Genomic DNA, 21,981 nt, shown 5'->3' on the forward strand with positions numbered 1-21,981 from the left:
TGCGTTAAAAACATATTTCGATATTTTATATTACAAAGTCCTTGTCGTTAATAAAGAAAGAAACATTTTCTGGGCTTTTAAAGTGCCTTGTTTTTTGCTTTCACTGACTTAAAAAGTCTACAGACTTAAAGAACATAAACTATCCTTATGCAACTATATAAAATCGAACATGTTTCTTTACTTCCTCAAGCATAATTTTAAGTCACTCAATAGATGATTCAGCAGCCAAATTAGTGTCAGAAATATACAAGCCACAAAGTTTTAGAATATTGCTACATAAAATTGGGTTAAATTTATTGACCATCACTGCAACACTTCTGTTTTTCTTTTAAATAAAAATAATATTTATGTGTGAAACATTAAGCATTACGTATTGATCCCAGCTTGTTTTACAGTTATCTTGTAATCCAAAAACAATTTATTTGACTGATTGTACAACAGAATATATTTCAATAAGCATTTGCATTTGTACCTATATAGTTTTATTAATCAGAGTATCTGACTTTAAATGTGTCGAAAGCTGAGAGAAGCAAATTATTTGTGGAGATATAAGTAATAACTGATGTTCAGTATTTTTATGGAGACTGTAAAGTCAGGATGAAGGGTCTGAATGTGACTGGCAATGCTAGCTAGCTTAACCCTTGCATACAGACATTCAAACTGTCAAGAACAGGGAGAAAAAGAAAAAGCCATTGAAAGCTCACCATCATCCAAGATCATCAATTAATCTTATGGAAATAATCTAATAACTATGAACGTCTTTAGATTGTAATAAGGTTCTATTTAGTCAAAATGGTCTTGAAAAGAATGCTATGTTTATAAAATAATGTTTGAATTCTGTTTTACTGATGCAGCAAAAGGAGACATGATTCACTTTCAAAACGGAATCAATGCTCTTTAGTATCTTAACTAGATAATTTAAACAAATTATACCAAGTGTTTAATTTAAACACTTGGTATAATTAGTGGGAAGAATTTGGTCAAAATAAATTAGTTGTGCTTATTAGCCACCGTTTACAAGCATTTGCAATAAACTGGGAATTATTATTAGAGCTTTTACCAGATGTGGAAGGGCAGATATGAGCAGCAGCATTCATTGGTATTAATTGTACAGTAAATACATTGCAAGCTCATTTAAAAATGGACATTTTATCATAAATGTTTCAAGTTTTAATTGTGAAACTTATGCTATATCTTTCGCTATCTAAAAACAATCATCATAAATTGAAAGATTGTCCATTTTTATAGACAAACATGAGAACTACATTCTGTCTCACACTTGCAGGCTTAGTTTGCTTGTGTCTCGGGCTGACTGGGCCTAATGACAGATCGAGCCGTAGAACCACGCATAAGAGTAATTGTAATCTTGCTGATTTTTTTGTTTGTTTGAATATCTAACAGAAGATTTATGGTATTAGCAAAACATTTACTGTTATGATTGATCTTAGAGGGACGACTTATGACCCGTGCTGCCGGTCAGAGTGGAACAGAAACGACGTCAGAGGAGACTTAAAGAGTGGAGTGCGCGCGGACCACGACAGTGCATGCGCACTTCCGTGGTCCGCGCGCTCCCTTGAGGTCTCTCAGTTTCCAAAGTTTCTTTTCTTCTTCTCGTTTAGATTTTTTTCCAGACAGTAAGCTCAGTCCAACCTGCTGCTGTGTCGAAGCAGCACAAGGGGGGGAAACAGAAATCAGACATTATTATTATTATTATTAGCGCAGCCTACCTGTGAACGAAGTGAAGCTCCCACTGGATGTTTCCCAGTGTCGGAAGGACGCAGGCCTCCAGAGTCACCCACCAACATACCCACTGACCCACAGCAACACTCCCTCCCTTCAGCATCGACTCAAGACACTTTCCTCCAGCATTGGGAACGTTCAAACACGCCTGTAGAATCTCCCCGCAGCTCTCGGTGTGTCTTTATATCTCCGCTTTGGCTTTACCCAGCCAGATAAACCCCTTATACAGTTTGGGCACTAGCTGCATGGGCCTATGTGTGTGAGTGTGTGTGGATTTTAAACTATAAGAAATCCGATTCAATTAACAAGCGCGCAGAATCGGATTTGGACACTGGGAAAATTGTCTCGCCGCAGAGGATGATACAAGCAAAACCATAAAGGACGAAACCGAGGAGAGGAGGAGGAAACATGGAAACATGGAAACATGGAAACATGGAAACATGGAGCCCGAGCGCGAAAACAACAACAAAACATCTCATCTCGGTGCGATCAACCATAAACTGACTGAGACTCATTCGTTTTAAATTAACCCCTTCATCATTTTCATTAAATTAGAAATATATATCCATCAAATGGATGTTTGAAAGCCTTTAATTGTGACGATATTTAACTTACAGGCAATGAAAATATGACATTTAAAATTAGAACATAAATCAAAACAATACAAAATGTTTTTTTAACAGAAGTGTATCCTTAATGAAAAGTAGGTTTAATGCCATTTAAAAGATTTAAACTTTTAAAATTGTACCTTTAATCTGACAAATGAACCTCATATCTAGATTTTTGGCGATATTTACTAAAGAGAGATGAAGAGGATGAGCGGATTGGTTAGTGATGAGAAACAAAAGTAACTTTTCAAAAAATATATTTCAAGCAGACTTTGTTGGCCTGTGGAAGTGTTGCCCTAAAAGATAATAAATAAATAAATAAAGTGACCATCTGTAATCTGCTTGCAGAGCAGGTCTGCTCCATTGTGTGCCCGCTCATCCCTGGCCTGAAACATATAAGCCGAAGCCCATCAAGGCTAAACTAAACCAAGACTACCTGCTGCAGGGAGAGAGCACAGGTTTAAGGAGAAGCAGCATGGTTTACTGTCGGGATCACTTGGCTCCAAACCAGGAGCGTAACAAGAAATTCACGAAAATCTGGCCTATTCAAAACCTGTAAAGAGGGCTACAGCGGCCTAGTTTGCTTGTGCCTTTGGCTGGCTTTGGAAAACTATTATTATTATTATTATTATTATTATTATTATTATTATTATTATTATTATTATTATTATTATTATTATTATTATTATTATTATTATTAAAGCTCAGGGTGAATGTATGAATGAAGGGGCCAAACGGAGCATGTTGGGGATCAGGAAGGGATTTAAGCGCAGAACAACGGGGTCTTTGTGCTGCTTTTAATCCGATGTGTACCCACTTCTCCGCCTCTTGATAACTCTACCCAGGCTCTCTGGTCAAGGTTGCCCAATTATTGCAGGAGGTCAATTTAAAAATGGCCGTTATTTAAAAAAGACAAACAAACAAAAACAAAAAAACAGCTCAAATACGCAAATTTTCTTTAAACCTTATTCTTTCAAACGTCATTATTCGGTTTTAGTTGTTCACTCTTTTCCTTTCCGTTTATGTTTTGTGTAAATTGTTGAGCATATCAACAAGTGTGTGTGTGTGTGTGTGTGTGTGTGTGTGTGTGTGTGTGTGTGTGTGTGTGTGTGTGTGTGTATGCGTGTGTGTATTAAAATACAGTTTTATTTTAAGTGTAAATTTAATATGTCAAATAAACATAACTTACAATGAGAAATGATGTGCAACAATTCATAAAATAAAACAAAGGATAACCGACCTGAACCCGCAAGTGAGCGAATGAGTTTGCGTAAGAGAGAGAGAGAGAGAGAAAGAGAGATAGAGAGAGGGAAGGGGGAGGGCTCAGTGCGTCTACTTGTTAAGAAGTTTCTTCTAATTAGCCAGTCTCTTCTTGCTCGCCTCACTTGTCCACCCTGCAGCGCATCCTCCTCCTCCTGCCAGGGACCGGGAACCGCGTCGGGCAAAACATTTTCAGAGCCACTTCTTTTCCTGATGCGCACTGACTTTACGCACGGAGTTTTAGGGAGGAAAATAGATGCGCGGGTTTGTTCCAGACAATTTGGCCATTTGTTGATTTAAACTGTTTTTTTTTTCTTTTCATTGTCATTTTTTTAAAATCAGAGCTAAAGAGTCAGGGAGCGATTCCGGTCTGCTGCGCTTTTACGCATCAGGTGAGAACAGGTGCACTGCAGCCGAAAGTTAGGAAAGCAAAAGGCGAGGACAGAAAATAGTTAAAAAAACAACAACAACTGAAAAACAAGAGAAAAGGAAGAACAGAGAGGGAGGAAAACGGGTTAGAGAGAAAAGGAGAGAGAGAGAAAAAAAGAGAGAGAGAGAGAGAGACACCCCCTGGAGAATAGTTCAGAGAGCCGGCCCCCGGCCCGAGAGAAGGAGAGAGAGTGAGGGAGTGAGGGAGTGTTTTAAAGCCAGCAGGAGGCATGATGTCCTACATTAAGCAACCCCATTACGCCGTGAACGGGTTAACGCTGTCCGGCCCGGGCATGGATCTGCTACACACTGCAGCCGTGGGATACCCCAGTAAGTAAAACGTTCATTTTTCCATTAACTGAATGTTTTCTTAGTGTCCATTTCATTCCTCTAATTTACTCTCTCAGCTGAAAAACACGTGCAAGCCTGTGGAAATGAACTTGCAAATCAATTGTGCGTAAAGCTTTCCTTCAGTTTTCATGCTCCGTTTTCTGTGGCTGATTTTTCGGGTATCAGGACATACATGTGTTCACTTGACCTGTCAGTTCAGAGGATTACAGAGTCAACAACAACAACAAAAAAACTCGAAACAAAACATTGAAACTGTGTGTGAATGAACATGCAGCCTGTTCTCACAGAATTAAAACAAACTCCAATCTGCTGCGCTAATCATCTAACCTACTTCCTGAAAAGACTCTCATTGTGTGTTTTTAGTTATCCATTTTTTTTAACTCGGTGGGTTAACGCGCTTATTGTTTTTCAATGCGCTGCGAACATCTGTCATCTCCACTCAATAATTCAAATAAAACAGGGATTTCCGGCGCCGGTTCGACAAGACAGAAGAAAATCGAACAATTTGAACGACAAGTATACAGTTAGTGTAAAAGGGTTCTTTATTCAAACGACCTTTTCTTTCCCGAGAAGATAAAACAAATACAATAACAAGAATAATTATTGATATTATATATAATATCAATAATTATCAGTAGAAACTGAGTCGTTAGAGTCAATTTCTACTGACTCTTGTGAAGAGTCAGAAGAAAAAAATAGAAATGTGAAAAACAGAGAAAATAATAATAATAATAATAATAATAATAATAATAATAATAATAATAATAATAAATCAACTCCCTCTTAAATTATAAAATATTAAAGTATTCTGGACAATTACATGAAATCTCATTAAACGCGAAAACCAGGAAAAACACAAATGACAATTTTAAAAAATAAGGAAAAGAAAAAGGAACTCCCTCAAAACAGCTGAATCGATTTTTACTTGCAATGAATTCATGACGATTTCATTGAAACGCTTTTTTCCCAAGGTGTAAATGACGTGTTATGTTTCGTGGAGTGTTATAAAACCATAAAACGTAACGCATATTTTCCACAATATTACAGTAAAATAACTAAACCAAAAACAACAACAATAATTATTCTTGTTATTGTTGTAGGCCTATTTGTTTTATCTTCTCGGGAAAGAAAAGGTCGTTTGAATAAAGAACCCTTTTACACTAACTGTATACTCCTCGTTCAAATTGCTCGATTTTCTTATAATAATAATAAATAATAATAATAATAATAATAATAATAATAATAATAATAATAATAATCTTTTGTTTTAGGTACGCCACGAAAGCAGCGTCGGGAACGCACCACCTTTACGCGTGCGCAGCTGGACATCCTGGAGGCTCTGTTTGCCAAAACCCGATACCCAGACATCTTCATGAGGGAGGAGGTGGCGCTCAAGATCAACCTGCCTGAGTCTAGAGTTCAGGTATTGTCACTGGACAATTTAGGCCAACGTGTGGAATGTTTCTCATATTTTTGTGAATCCTCTTCTTTTATTTTATTTATTTTGATCACTCTGATGCACTTTGGTGCTCCGCAGGTCTGGTTTAAAAACCGCCGTGCCAAATGCCGCCAGCAGCAGCAGCAGAGCACCGGCCAATCCAAACCCCGGCCTCCAAAGAAGAAGGCTTCCCCGGCCAGAGAGGCGCCCTCCGAGGCCAGTGCCAACCCAACCAATGGACCCTACAGCCCTCCGCCACCTCCTCCAGGCACAGCCATCACCCCCAGCTCCAGCTCTGCCAGTGCCACCGTCTCCATCTGGAGCCCGGCCTCCATCTCCCCGTTGCCGGACCCGCTGTCAGCCTCCACCACCCCCTGCATGCAACGCACCACCACCTACCCCATGACCTACACCCAGGCGCCAGCCTACAGCCAGAGCTACGCCGGCTCCTCCTCTTACTTCACCGGCCTGGACTGCAGCTCCTACCTGTCCCCCATGCACCCGCAGCTGTCGGGCACTGGAGGGGCCTTGAGCCCCATCACGGCCTCCTCGATGGGAGGGCCCCTCAGCCAGTCCCCCGCCTCGCTCTCCTCGCAGGGCTACACAGCAGCCTCGCTGGGCTTCGGAGCTGTCGACTGTCTAGACTACAAAGACCAAGCTGCCTGGAAGCTCAATTTCAATGCCGCTGACTGTCTGGACTACAAAGACCAGAACTCCTGGAAGTTCCAGGTCTTGTAAATAACAGCGGGTTCAAACAGCTGGAGGGTGGCAGGTGGGTGAAAAGAGGAGGGGAATCCAAACAAAAAAATGAAGTAGTGTGGATAACCCCCATTCACACTACTTGGTGTTTTAGTAGAAGACAGAGAGCTGGGGACATAGAGACATTAGTGACGTCAGTTGAGGGACAAATCAGCTAATTTTACAGAAAAGCAGAATAAAAGAAGTATGGAAGTTGATCTGTTAATGCTTTTGGGACTTTTAAGAAACCCAAAAGTCTTTCTTGGACTTTTGGGTTTCTATGTGTGTTTTTAAGAAACAATAATGTCAGCCTTCAACTGAGGCCATGTAAGGATCACAATGTTGTATAGCTACAATAAAATTGAATTTGTTACACCAGAGTGTTAAAAACAGGTGTTGATTAAAAATAATAATAAAAAATAACAGTAATAAAAAAATAATAATTTCAACTGGTTGTTGATGTAATCTGAAATCAGCGCCTCGAATGGAAACAAACCCGAAGCAGATCTAGATTTCAATTTTTTTTTTTACTTTTCAAAATCTGTAACTCCATTTAGGTTTTAATTTATCTGCCTGATTAACGATCTTGCTGACTTGGTCAGAAAAAGAGCTGAGAGGTTGTCATAGCTACAATGGCTAACAGGACAGCCACTCGTCCAGAAATAAGAGTTGGCCTTTCCAGAGACTGCAGTACAAACCTGGACATTGGACATTGTTTGTTCAACAGGACCACTTCCACGCAGGGTGGGCAGCCACAGTCTCACTGTGGTGCCCACTCCCCTCACTTCAGCTGCCTGAGAGAAGCAGATCTTGAATTTGCTGCTCTGGTGGACTGCTTGACTGGAGGGAAAACCGCACCAGAGAAAAGGAAGGGGCAGCATGTCCCTTTTGCACAGAGCGTCTGGTGCCTCGCTCCACTCCGTCTTGTAAAGAAGTGACACCGCATTTTTTTTGTGTGTGTTCATTTTTTGTTGTTTGATTATTTCTTTGTATTAGACTTTAACAATACTATGTTTCTTTAAAAAAATAATCGTGAACTTGTTGAAGTAAAAAAAAAAAAAAAAAAACTAAAAAAATGGTAATTTGTTTAATATTATCAGTATTAAAATTATCATCATCGCTACTATGTCCTCAGCCGGCATGGGTGTTTCTAACAAAGGTAATTTTTTTGTTGCTGTTTTGTAAATATTAAAACTTGAAAATGCAATCTCGTCTGGTGTCACTCAACAGGCTCTGTCTCTCTCTTCGTCATCCTTAAAATCTAGAAAAATGCCAACTTTTTACTGATCATGTTTCTCTTGTTTATACTTCTTTCTTTTCTTTTCAAACTCAGGGGTTCATCCAATAAAGGTAGCACTGATGACACACAGTTATTCACGCTTCTTATAATTTTCTGTATTCTTTTCTTTTGCATTGTAGTCTTCTCTGCCTATATTTTTCTGCCATGGATTATTTTGTACCTTGCTTTTGTCTCCTGTGTGTGAGCATTTTCACCATTACCTAGATAGTGCTGATGTTTCAGATGAGACATTAAATGACTTAATTAAAGCTCTGGGTTCACTGTTGTCTCTAAGTCACTAAACGAAGCAGCATAATTGTAGTTCAGGAAGAGGTTGGATGGAACCAAGCACAAGGCTCAACTTGGTTAAGTTTTTAAGCTGTAGACCAACAAAAGCTGTGCATAATTAAGAAGTAGTGATTTGTAGAACTACATATTTTGGAGTTTGTCTCTATCAAGATTGAACATATAGGGGACAAATTTTTAGCATATTTGTTCTTGCAACAAAGTCAGATTGGATGGAGAACGCCTCTGAGTGTTACTAATTCTTACTACAGATTCCCAGTTGGACTTTGACTGGACAGTAGAAATACTCAAATATACTTTCATTTAAACCGTGCCATTGCAGCTCTGGTTGTTCGTTCTGTCAGGTGGAGCTCTGCCGCAGTTTGCAGCGTCTAACAGAAAAAGCAGTAGGTTTGCTGGATTAACAGTTATTCACTATTGAAGCAATGATTCAAATGTAATAAATGCTTATAGTCATCATCGATCAATCTGTGATCTATTTTCTAGTGACTTATTAAAATAAAAAGAAACAAAATCAAGATAAAACAAAGACACTCATAATAGAGATTCCTGCCAGAGCGAAGAAGCAACGTTTTTTGAATAAGAAACTGAATGATTGGATCTTGAATATCAGCAGAGTTTCTCAGAATATTGCTGCTCTCTCATGAGATTAAAGAAGTTAATCATTTCTAAGTTCTTATTCCAATTAATTCAATAATTAGAACTATTTTCATTAGTATAAAAGTGAGAGTTAGGAAAAGAAAATAGTCTAAGGGTCTTGGTTCTGGTTCAGTTCTTCTTTAACTGATTAGTTGGATGAACAAAAAAAACCCTCTTTTTATTATAACTTTTTATTTTAGCTCATTGAATGTGCCAAGTTATAAAAAATTTCAACAATACAATAACAATAAATGTTCAAATAAGTATGAGCTTAGTAAAACAAGGGTGCAATGCAGTACACTCAATGATATATTAATAATAGCTCTAACAGTATTAACTACAAAATATTGCTAATGTTGATGCCAACAATAATGTAACAACAACAATATAACACATCAAAATAGTTTCTCATACTTAGTGTAAACCATTTTCTTATATAAACGTTTGAATTGTTTAATGTTTGTCAAACTGTTTCATAGTTTCATACCACTGACTGAAATGCAAAAACTTCTTCTTGTGGTTCTGATCTTACAAACTTTTAATTTTTATTTTCCTCTAAGATTATAAAATCCTTCTTCTTTTGAAAACAATTTTTGAATATTTCCTTGTAACTGTTCATTTTGTAATGAATTGACATAATTATTGCCCCATATCTCTGCACAGTAACTGAAGTAGGGTAAAACGAGGGAACAGTAGAGAATATTATGCTTCCTGTTCAACCAATTTCTTGGCTTTATGCAATATAACAATACTCTTTAATATCTTATTTTGTTTATATTGAATATGCAGTTTCCAATTAACCCTGTCATCGATAATCACTCCAAGAAATTAGCGTTGCGAACTCTTTCCAAAGTCACACCATTTACCTCTATTTTTGTTTCAGAACTTGGTTTAGAATTCCCGAGTAACATTATTTTAATTTTAATCAAATTTAGCGACAACTTGTTACCATCAAACCACATCTTCAGTTTGTTCATTTCTTTGTTTACGTTTTTTAACAGTTCTTCTGTATGTTTTCCAACAAAAATGCAAGGGTTTGTACAAGGCAGCATTTTCTGTTGATTTCTCTGATATTTGTTGCGGCATGGTTTTTAATCCACAGAAGAGTTTCAGTGGGTATAAGGCAGAAATGGGAGGAAACAATGCAGAGTGGACAGAATAAAGATTAGAAGTGGCCATTAAATCGAGTCCCATCACTCTGCCGGGCCCAAACTAAAGTTCGCGGGACGGGCAGATTACTTTGGATTTCTGGCCGTGTTTTCATGCCACTGAAAGGTTGGGGCGGTCAGCTCTGCCGGGGTTATGAGAAGTGGACAGCATGAACGGTTTTAAGCGTGCTATTAGCTCATGCGTGTTCAGATGATATCTTGCACTGACGCAGCGGGTCTTGTATCGCAACACAATGCTCTTAGCAAAGGAACGTATTTAAGCTGTATTACAATAATGTTGAAAGGTTCACCTCTGACCTCTGTGTCTGAGTGAATGTAAAACGTGGAAGGTAGAACAATATACTGAGCTTGTCCCAATGGGACTGAATTATTAAAGGGGAGGTATTATGCAAAATCAACTTTTTAAAAATTTTTGTTATGTTATTCCCTGATCAAAAACAAACCTAGAGTAAGTTAATTAATGTATTACCTACAATACTTGCCGCTTTCATATCAGAGTGTAACAAAACTTATCATTTAAATTTAACTTTGAAAGAGCACAAAATATATTAGTTCCAGTGTCTTCATTATTGGAAAGTTGAAGCAAAATGATAATTAGCACTTGTGTACAACCACCTGTACTCTGATACCCCTCAGTAAAAGTCAGGACATCTAACTGCCTATCAGGTTTTTATGGGAGTTTTATTATAAAATTGAATAAAACAGATTTGTCATGGTAATCTCACATACAATGAGGTTCAATGTCAACCTTTCAAATCATTTAAATGATCAAAATGATAAAAACGTAATAAATATATGAAGATACACTTAAAGACAAATGGACATGTTTTCTGAAAGACACTGCAGTCTGGGATTTGGTTTTTATTATTGGGTAATGGGCTTGCATATAAACCCATAACTAAATACACAACACACACTTTTCAACTCTCTTTACACGTGTAAATATAACAACTAAACGTTGAACTGTCACATTTTTCTGTACTTGAAATGCTTAGTATGCTCATGTTTCAGTAATAAATACTCACTGATTACAGATAAAAGCACAGTTTAATGAGTAGGTCCTGTATTATTACATATATAATTTCTTTACGTGCCCATGCAAGCCACTGTGACTTGCATGGAGTTAATCTTTAAGACAATGGTGCCCAATGTGAGGCCAGGGGGCCATTTGTGGCCCTTTGAAATTTTTTCTGTGGCCCTCCGATTGTAGTTAATGAATTATACAACTTTGGCCCTTCAGTGATCACTTGTATCATTTTTAGCATGAGAATATCAGTGACAAATTTAATTGTTCTTCTTTCATGGAAATATTTTTCTTTAAATAGAAATGTTTTTATTTAATTTTATAGTAAGCATGGCTGTATAAATCCACAAACTTTAAAAGAAAAACAAAACAAAAATAAAACAAAACTTGAGCACCATTAAATCTATTAAATCTGGTTAATGGAAGAAAGATCATTTTCTTTTATCAGAAAATAAGAAAGTTCTCATTTTTGTTTCTGGGAATTTAGAGCAAATAAACGGTAGAAAATGTATCGAGAGACTAAAAGGAAACTGTCTGCCTTTTATAATACAAAAATGACACTTTGTTTCATTAAAATATTGCATGACTATTTTATTGCTGAAACAATTCGTTTGTGCTTTAAGTTGGAATAGCAATGTGATTTTCAACTTTGGGATTCTGGCACATATTGCAAAGAGTTTGGACACAGCTGCTTTAAGAATCCTGCAGACTCCTTTGAGGACACAGGAGGTCTCCAGGTCTCTAAGAATTGATTTTATGGTCTACACAAGGTGACATAGTGTAACAAAATTAAACTAAACTGTAAATGTGGGCTTAATCGTGTTTAATTGTGAGACACAAACAGCTGTTTATAATGACTTACAATGGACCTTTAGACATCATTCAGTCTGATGCCATAAAGCTGAGCTCAGCATCCTTCCACAAACGAACGGACAGACGGATGGATGGTCAAATGAATAGATGAATGGATGGACAGACAGACGAAGACAGTGTCCTCCTGTAATCCCCAGAAGCATCAGCAGCAGCATATGGACTGTAAAGCGCAGAGACACGGAGTCAGGACTTAGAAATATGATTCATTTCTTTCCTCTCTCTAATCCCCGACAAACAAGCTGGTGGCCGGCCTGCTCTGGAGGCGCAGTGTAATCATGCCACAGGCTGCTGCTGCTGCTGCTGCTGCTTGGCTTTCCCTCCACCCCTTCCTGTCTTTGAACCTCCATCCCCCCTCCCTGCATTCTCCCAGCCTGCAGTCCAATTTCCTCTTAATCGATTCCTAATCCCAACGCCACCAAAACACACACCAAACACACGCTCAGACACAAACACACAAATGCAGCCTCTCAAACATCAAGCACATCATGTAAACATATAAAAATGCAGATTCTTACACATATGCCTGATCCACATGTGCAAAATGATGAAAGTCAGTAAAAATACAGAATCACATGATGCAAGTTTTTTTTTAGATGAAGAGAATAAAAACCATAAACAACTTTTTTCAAGCAAAGTCCAAAAAACATCCTGTGTATGCATGGAAGCCTCATTATTTCTGATTTAAGGTGTTTTAATACTTTTAGCAGTTTTTGTACAGTTCTCTAGAAACTTTTTATTTGACTCTCTCAAAGTTTTAATTTGAGTCAGTCAGTCAGTACAATTGTAAAGTATAACTACTACCAAGCATGTTTTACATCCCTGTTGAGGAATTTTCCCCTTCTTAGCAAAATTGTTTATTTTCAGCCAATCTGCAGGGTTTTTGGATATGAACAACCTACATGGTCATGTCACGACCATCACACTGCCATCACCACATGTGAATGATTTTCTATTTCTGAGATGTTTTGTAGTTTTTGTTAGATTTTTTTAAGCCTTTTTGTCCTTTTTGGTCTCCCTCTTGTTTGTAGATTTGGGAAGGTATTAAACATTACATACATTTGTTTGGAATAGCTGTTTTTCTTTAATATATACAGTCATTATTTGAAAAATGTTGTTTTTTTTACTCAGGTTACATTAACTAAACATTTGTTTGATGGTCTGAAACATTTACATGTGACAAAAAAAAAAGAAAACTCAAAACAAATCATTTGAAAGATCTGCATGCTTTGTATAAAAGAATATGCATTATTTTTCATAATTGCAGAAATTTGTACAGTCTAAAACTCATGTCAAATATACATTTGAAATTCCAACAGACTCTGAAAGATAAGAAGTGTGAAAAAAAAATGTGTTTGGATTTCAGCAGACACTGAATATATCAAGAGACACAGATCAGAATTGGGGACAAATAATCTTCAGCATCACTTTAGTCGATTATAATTATTTTGTCAAATAGATGATCAACAAACAGGATGTTAGTACATCAGGTACAATTGCTATACATTCAGAATCTAGTTAAATATTTATTCAATCTGAAATTTAAACTACTTTTTTTTATTTTTAATTTTCTTTATTTAACCAGGTAAACCCTGTTGAAATCTGCATCTCATTTTCAAGAGGGACCTTGGCAGGAGTCTAAAATATACAGCAAACTGGATACAAAATAAAACTGAATACAATTCATTATACTTTCAATAATGAATTGATCTTACTGAATTATTTGACCACTTAGATCAATTGGGATGCATGTATGATTGAATTCAAATGATTTTTTAAAAATTGCACTTCGATTGTATGTAAATTAACAGAATTGAATTTTTATTTCTGTGTGTTCCAGTCAAATAACCAGATTCAGATCCACATGAATTGACACAGGAAGCCTTATCAAAAATGGAAAATTTGGGACGTTCCATGACAATAGAGAATGAGAAAAACTGTGAGGCGCTTCTAGAGGAGAAGAATTGCAGAAACATCTTACTTCCATGGTACAACAAATTCTCAAGTTCAAAACTAAAAGCTGCTGTTATGTTATTTTCTATCTCATCATATTGATATGTCAGAGACTGAAGTGTAAGGTGTGAAAAGAAATGGTGAGAGTATAGTTCCCTGTGGTGCTCCTGTGCTAACATCTACCTGGTTAGACACACAGTCAAACTGCGGCTTGTTTGTCAGGTAGTTGTTGATCCAGGTGATTGTTGAGGCCTCCAAATGTGGCTTCTGGAGTTTCTGATGAAGCAAATGAGGCTGAATTATGTTAGATGCACTCGAGAAATCAAAGTAAATGACCCTTGCAGTGCTGCTTTCTTTGTCCAGATGACAGTAAATTTGTTGAAGCAGGTTCAACAAATAACCTGCAAGATGGCATCTTCAGCTCCAATGTGATCCATAAACTGTCGGAGGTGCTAACGGTCATAGTTTACCAACTTAGTTTTACAGAAAAACTACCATGTCTTGGTCAAATTTAAGGAAAGTGCTGACCATGACAAATAATTATGTATTAATATTCTCTGAAATGTTATTTGTATTTTTGACATTCTTTTCTTCAAGCCTCAGGAAGTGGAGAGCACCATTTTTTTTATTTAATTCAGTCCATGTAACCACAACATAGTTTCATTTTTAGTTAGGTGTCAGAGGTGCTTACTAAGTTTCATCAGGAGATAAATTAGCGCCGTGTTGATCGTGTCTGATAGATTGCATTAATCATTAAATACGATTTGTGTGGCAGCTGAATCACATAGCCCTGCAGCATAAGTAGGGTTTGAGTGATTTGCAGCTGGTAGTGGTAACAGGATCAGTATTACACTATGAATGGATCAACCAGCACTGTCAACCTCAGTATACACTTCTGCTTAGGGCTTTACTGCAGATTACAACTTAACACCTAGCTAATATCTCTCATAGTAAAAGTCAGCATTCAGAGCCGCAGATTAATATGTTTGACTGAAACAGTTGTCGGGATTATGGGAGTAGTTGGTGTTTAGCGCAGCTAAGAGTGTTGAACACAGATTGCAATCAGATTCTTTAGCATACAGGTGAGGTTTTGATGTCTGGGAGTTCCTGAGGAACGATTCAAACTATTAAATCCTCGTTGTTTTTTTCCCTCGTTCCTACTGTTCTGCTGGTTGCCCTCGTGCAGTCACCTCTCCCAGTTTGCCCCAGAGTTCCTCTGTTCCAGCTCTCCTTGCAGTTTGTCGTTCTTGCTGATCTAATTTGGAGAACGTCCCAAATCCTCTTAGTGTCCTGCTCCCTCAGCGCAACACTAAGTGAATTAGACAGGATTACGGTCTCCCTCTTCCTCCTCCTTCTTCGTGTGCTCTTCCTCTTCATCCTTGCCGTCACTCTCTCCTCATCATCTCTCCACTTGTACGTCTGTGTCTCTCTTGACATGTCTCTGTTCATCGGTGGGATTAAAGCAAATGACAAGTTGGTTCTAATGTCCATTCCCCAGTGACAGATGCTCCCGCAGCCCAGGTGCATCATGGGACATAAAGTATCGTATATAAATTAAACTTTAACCTCACAAATATAAAAAAAGAGGGGTATAAACAAAATCTTGCGAAAATGAGCAGGACTAGATGAGGAGAAAAATGAGATAATAGACGCTTCCTTGTGTCAAAGTCTTTTTGTTTTCATTCTTTCTGTAGATAATATGTTAGTGAAAGTAAAACAGTGCTGGATTTCTGGCATATGAAAACTGATTCCTCCAAAATGTACTACAGAACGCCACACGAAGTCATTCATACTTATGGTAGTTGGACTCTACAATTCCTTCCTGTTTGACATTCTTTATGGATTTGTGCAAAGTTAAATTAGTTATTTGTTTTTAAATAATTTTTGAATATTTAATGTACACAAATTATTATTATTTTCTTGTATATATAAATTATACACTGCTCAAAAAAAATAAAGGGAACACTCAAATAACATCCTAGATCTGAATGAATGAAATAAATATGAAAATAATTTCCACCTGTTGTCTATTCCATTTGCACAACAGCAGGTGATATTGATTGTCAATCAGTGTTGCTTTCTAAGTGGACAGTTTGATTTCACAGAAGTTTGATTTACTTGGAGTTATATTGTGTTGTTTGAGTGTTCCCTTTATTTTTTTAACAGTATATTTTGGTTGGTTTTTCTATTTTATTTTATTTTTTTCTGCTTGTAAAAGAATACAAGCAGCTGCAGCTCAAGTACTTCCCCCTGATTCTGATTCTGATTGGACCAAACACTGAGTAAAAGTTCATGTCAAGGTGATCTAGTTTAATCTGTTGCTGAGCTTTCACTTCTTCACCCTGATCTCTGGCGTGCCAGCGCAGGTCAGGTTAGGTCCTGTTCATCAGGAGGACAACACTAAGCACTGTTGTCATTATAAAGACAACAATGCAACATTTTTCATCCTTCAAAGAAAAAAAAAAGAAAAATGGACATTCAAGTTAGATTGAAAAAAATAATAGTACACAAATATATAAATAAAAAGTATAAAATTGATTACATTTGCAGCTATTGTATGTGTATAGTCAAATCTTTTAACAGGACGTAAAACAGTTTGGCTGTTTTACGATGTGCGAGGTGCAATGTCCTTTAAGTTATGTTTGATATATTTAGCATTTTAATAACAATGTTTCCAGAATTTTGTAAGTCTTGAATTATTATTTTTGCTACAAGCAGAGAATCACCAATGGGGATGGCTGCAGAATACTTTTTAAGTTCTTGGGTGGAGTGCCAGTCTGTTAGATCTTCATGTTATTTAATTTCTCCTGTCCTCCATCACCACAATTGTTACGACTTGAACCTTTCAGTGGAGGTGAAAGTGAAAATTTTGATTCTTTCCATTGTATTTTGCACTGATGCCTGGGTTCTGTGGCCCACATGTATCATGACACTACTGCATCCTTTAATTTTGCTCTTTCTTTCTGGCTCACTTTCATATGAATTCCTCACTGTTGGGCATAGAAATGAACATTTACAGTGAATGATAATATTTGCCTTTTTAAAGTAGGAGCGAGCACATGGTTACTAGATTTAAAAGACAAAGATCATTTTGCAACTTTTTCTTCAAGTTTTTCCTTCAAACACATTTAATGAGTCTGGGCTGAATTAACAACACATGGCCATTTTTTCTTGTATTTTAGTATTTTAGTTTCTTGTATTTTAGGCCTCATCATAAATTTTCCCTTGCAAGAAGAGAAACAGATATAAAGAACTTTACAAAAAAAAAAAAACTTTAATCTAATCTGTCATGTTGTATAATTTGTGTTTTTTTTTTCTCATTGTAGGATTGTTGATAAACTAACAGCATGGTCTGATTCTCTGCCTGAGCCATTGACCTTTGGCCCTTTCATTCCACAACATGTATGTTCCCTGCTGGTTTCCTTGTCTGTCATATAGAAACTGAATTTTTTATTTTTCTGTTCTGATTTCTCATTTTATTTTTTCACATCACGTTCAGACCCCTTTCATCATCATCCTCTCCCCTTGATGTACTCCGTCCAGTTCCACCATTGCTCTCTGAATGATCTGAACATCCGCCCTCCCAACTCCATCCTTCCTCCTTCACTTTCAGTAATTCCAGCGCTGCCTCACTCACTCGCTCACGTAGCTCGCCCTAATCCAGCTCTGACCTCAATCCCGTGATGTAACGGATCATGTGACGCGAGCGAGAAAGGCAGAGGGAAACAGAAAAGAGGAGAGAGAGAGACTGGAACATGGGAACGAAAAGTGGGGAAACATGGCCTAATCTCCAAAACTGGAGCCGCCAGACCAATCATACGCTGAGGGGAGAGGGGGAGACGGGAGGTAAGCGGGAGGGATGAGGGGGTCCATTAAGTTACAAAACATTAGGTGAACGCACACTGATGTCGACATACACACACACACACACACACACGCACACACACACACATGGTAACAATAAGAAAACATGTTTGTTTCATCACCGACAAACTCCCTGTTTGTCTGCTCAACACATCAACAACAAGTTTGTTTGCAACCAACAGGCTGCCTGATACTTTAGAAATACCTACGGCTTGTTTATAAAAGCAATTTTATTTTTGACATGTTCTAAAAAATATATGTGATTATGAACATAGACTGTAATTTCTCCAGCCAAATACATACATAACTTTTACAACATTAATGAGGAGCTAGTTGTTGCTGTAGCACTGCAGCACAAATAAAGAAAAAAAATTAAGTAAATACTTAAAGCAAAAGACATGTTGCACATTGATTTACTTTCACTGCTTAATATAATGACACATTAACAATGAAAATCAGACTGCAGTTCACTGTTTATTACTTTGAATCATGATAATCTTCCACCTTATGCCTTGGAAATCAAAATTAACAAAACTGCATCCCAAATATTCAATTGCTACATTTTTCTCAAAGACTTAACTCCTTTTTCTGTCAAAGGTAACCAGTATTTCAATTATATTTAGCTCTTTAAGTCTGACTTTAATAAGAAGAGTTTGAAACTGGAGGAAGCGGCTGAGCGTTAGCAAGCCGACAGCTCTGTATGGGAGCCGAGAGCAGAGGAGGCACAGCAGCTGACAATAAAACAAAATAAAGTATGCCTTTATTTCTTATCATCTTCAATGTAGAACCTTTAAAACCACAAAATAAAATCGGAATATTTTTAACCTGGTGCTGATCCTTTAATTTAAGTTATGATACTTCCCAAATATTCAATTTCTACACATTCTACAAATTCATATCTAAACATTTGAATCTTAGTTTGACTTCTACAGGTCTCAACATGTTGTTTACTGAGACAATCCCTATTGTTTTTTATTGCTAACTTACTTGTCATTTTTGGTGATGCGGCTTCAACACAATAAAAAAAAAAATGTAAACCACATTTTACGTTTCATGTGACTGTAACTTTGCCGACCCCCTGTCCCCAAAATTACTCTCAAAAATGTTCCCTGTTTATGGTGCGACCCCTCCCCAATAATGGATTTATGCCCTTGTATGTGGCTGACTGTTACTCAAAACCATGGAGCAGCAAAGGTGGGATTAAGGGCAGTTTTTACCCTGGGATACACTTTCAAAATTTTTTCAGCTTCTACTCTGAGTCTGCCAGAGGTATGGATAAATAATAGATAGAAAGATAATCAGCATTGCAGCTCCCTAAATGTATCTTCTGTAATACCTGAGCCGATCATCAGGGGGCGCTGTACAGGAACTGGCCAGCATACATGTGTCTGATGGCGCTGCCCTCTGCCCCTCCCGCCCTGCTTTCATCTGTTAGCTGTGTGACTGGAGAAGCACATGGCCTGTAAAAACACACATGCTGAAGCAGTGGTGGTGTAGGACAGAGCTGGCGCCACAGTAGTGAAGGTTATTTGTGTTTTGTGTGTTTTTTCAGTGAAGAAGAGGACTCCAGTGACACTAATCAAAGGTGGCACTTTACATTGTGTTAGAAGGGCCTAGTCAAAATCTGAAACCTGATTCTGCAGACTTCCAGCTGTAATTAGAGAAAAAGCTGTAAGATTCAGATGGTTGAATATATGTAGATGTTTTTTTTCTGTGAAAAAGAATGCAAACCTGTATCTTTCTCTTTCTAACAATTACATGCAGCTTTGTGTTGATCGATCACATGAAATCCCCATAAGTTTGTGGAAGGAAGGAAAACTCTTGCAAGGTGAGTTAATGGGACTCTGGCAAATTGCAAAGACGGTCTGCTCCTAATTATTTGTGTGATTATTTTCTTTCTTATGACAGAATGATGAAAGCCATCGCCGACCTGGCGACCAAAAGCCTATCAGCTGTCATGAACTTATTCACATGTTTATGTTGAGTTGTGCTGACCTGGTAGTTCCCAGCTTGTGGTCCAGCTCTTTCATTCTCCCTCAGCTAAAACGAGGAGCTCCATTTCTGGCTAAACTGTGTGTGGCAGCTCTGATCCCTGCTGTTTTCCTGCAGGTTGTTCTAATGGCTGAACATGGTTAATCCATAGGAGCAACTCCTGATCCCCCCACATGGTCAAATCCTTCAGTCTCCCCCTACCCGCCGTGCCTCTTTGAGCTCTGCTACATTCATCCAGTTTGAACTCAGGGAACCATGACCACAACCACCCCCCTCATGCCCCCCACCCACATCCACACACACACCCACACACGCGCACACTCTCTACCAGACACACCAGTTATGCCTGCTCTTCTCACAGCCCACAGTCAGATGAGGGTGAACCTGACCGAGTTTTGATGCTGATCACACAGACACAGTGAGGCCAAACAAAGAAGAAAATTTACCCCTTTCATATTTCTTCTGTTTTTGCTTTTTGTAGCACTTCAGTGTTTCTGATCAGTTATACGTAAAGCAAATAGACACAAAAAATCTTTTTATCTAGTGTTTAATTTTAAATAAACAATTTATGGTCTCAACCTGATGTTTGTCGAAACTCTAAAATCAATAAATCCTTGAATCTTTGAAATAAAATCTGTCTGATGGCATGAAGCAGGCAGAAGAGAAACAAAGTCATTGATTTCTCGATTAGTCTGGAAATTGTAGGAGAAAAAAAATTCTAATGTTTTGAGACACCAACAAACCACAGTGGAGCTGGTCTCTGAAAGTAAGGAAAACAAGAAAACAGTGGAAAGCCTTCCCAGGAGTGGCTGGCCTTTGAAATTACTCCAAGAGTAAGTTGATGACCCAACTATGAGTTCACAAATGAACGCAGAACATCTAAAGTACTGCAGGGATCTCATGCTTCAGGGTCCACTCGTTATTTAACAATAAAAAAAGATAAACAGAGACATAATGGGATAGCTGGGAGAGCTCAAGGCCAAAAGCACAACTAACCAAAAACCTGTCTCACTTTTGCAAAACAAAATATTTGGTGGACTGATGGGAAAAACAGCAGAACCTTTTGGAAGGTTTTCACCATGTGAACAGAAAAAGAACGTTCTGGCAGTGTGAAGTTCTGGGACTTCATCTGGAAAGATTAGTCAAAAACAGAAATTTTTGCTCCCCAATATAAAGTCCGACTGTCGGTTTGTGAACTTAAGCTCAGTTGGGACTTTGCTTCTTTATTAATTTCCATCTTAAAAGCAAAAATACAGCAACCAAGATGTGTCTCAACTTTGACCCTCATTCTTTTCCAGATACATCTGTCCTCCCTCTCCTTCTGTTACTCTTTACTGTGAAGTCCCCCCGCACCCACACCCAACATTCATTAAGATATACAATGTACACACTCTCACACACACACACACACAGTCCACCAGGTGTGTATTAATCTAGGGTTGCCCTCTCAGCCTACCCCCTGCCCAGCTCCCAACACACACATCTCTCTCCTCCTCCTCCTCCTCATCATCATCCAGTCCCCACCACTCCCCCCACCATCCCAATCCCAGCACTGTGTTAATCTGCTGCTGGTCTGACGGTCAGCACTTTGAGCAGCAGACAGACAGATTGGCTGTAATCCCCTGAGTGCCACAGATGGAGCGGCACTACGCAGACCTTGGGGAAGGTGAACGCGCTTTTGTACACAAAAGCGGGCACACAAACACACATGAACAAAGAGATACAATTAGGGAATAAAAAAAATATATGCTATACATCTTTGGATGGTCGAGCAGAGTCCATTAGACGCGCTGCAAATGGGGCACCATGCTGATAATCTGAGGCTTCGGCCTCACGAGATGCTCCTTCATGAACAAACCAGCAAAACATGGCAGAAAGTTTTCTGCTAAATAAAAGCGTAATGTGTGAATTAAATGCAGGAGACTCCTTCTGAGATAGTTAAGAGACTTGAGGATACAAATATTGTTAATTATCAGAAAGTGCATTCTGAAATGGCTAAAGATGGTTGGAATATATTCATCATATTCCTCATCCCGACCCCACTGGGGTCAAGGGTGTTTGAAAATGGATGGATGGATGGATGGATGGATGGATGGATGGATGGATGGATGGATGGATGGATGGATGGATGGATGGATGGATGGATGGATTGATTGATGGACTAAGTCCTCATTAATTTCATAAACATTGTGCAGAACTAACTATTAATTGTAATTTTAAGAATAATTGTTGCTGGAAATACAAATGGGAAACTTTTAAATTTAGGCTTATGCAATGTCAATATAATTTTTTTGTTATTCTGCATTTGTAATAATAGTTAT

The 21,981-nt window shown here is 38.0% G+C and overlaps 1 protein-coding gene across 1 annotated transcript; it reads left to right on the top strand.

The window, feature by feature from the left end:
- The first annotated feature begins 3,718 nt into the window (after nt 1-3,718).
- On the top strand, nt 3,719-8,112 carry LOC129359360 (homeobox protein otx5-like). The gene is made up of 3 exons (XM_055028930.1): nt 3,719-4,367; nt 5,660-5,811; nt 5,926-8,112. The coding sequence occupies exons 1-3, from the start codon at nt 4,268-4,270 to the stop codon at nt 6,562-6,564; spliced, it is 891 nt and encodes a 296-aa protein (XP_054884905.1). The 5' UTR covers nt 3,719-4,267; the 3' UTR covers nt 6,565-8,112.
- Nucleotides 8,113-21,981: the final 13,869 nt, after the last annotated feature.

Source organism: Poeciliopsis prolifica, unplaced genomic scaffold, assembly GCF_027474105.1.
Source record: "Poeciliopsis prolifica strain line A6 unplaced genomic scaffold, Auburn_PproV2 SCAFFOLD004, whole genome shotgun sequence".
Classification (NCBI taxonomy): domain Eukaryota; kingdom Metazoa; phylum Chordata; class Actinopteri; order Cyprinodontiformes; family Poeciliidae; genus Poeciliopsis; species Poeciliopsis prolifica.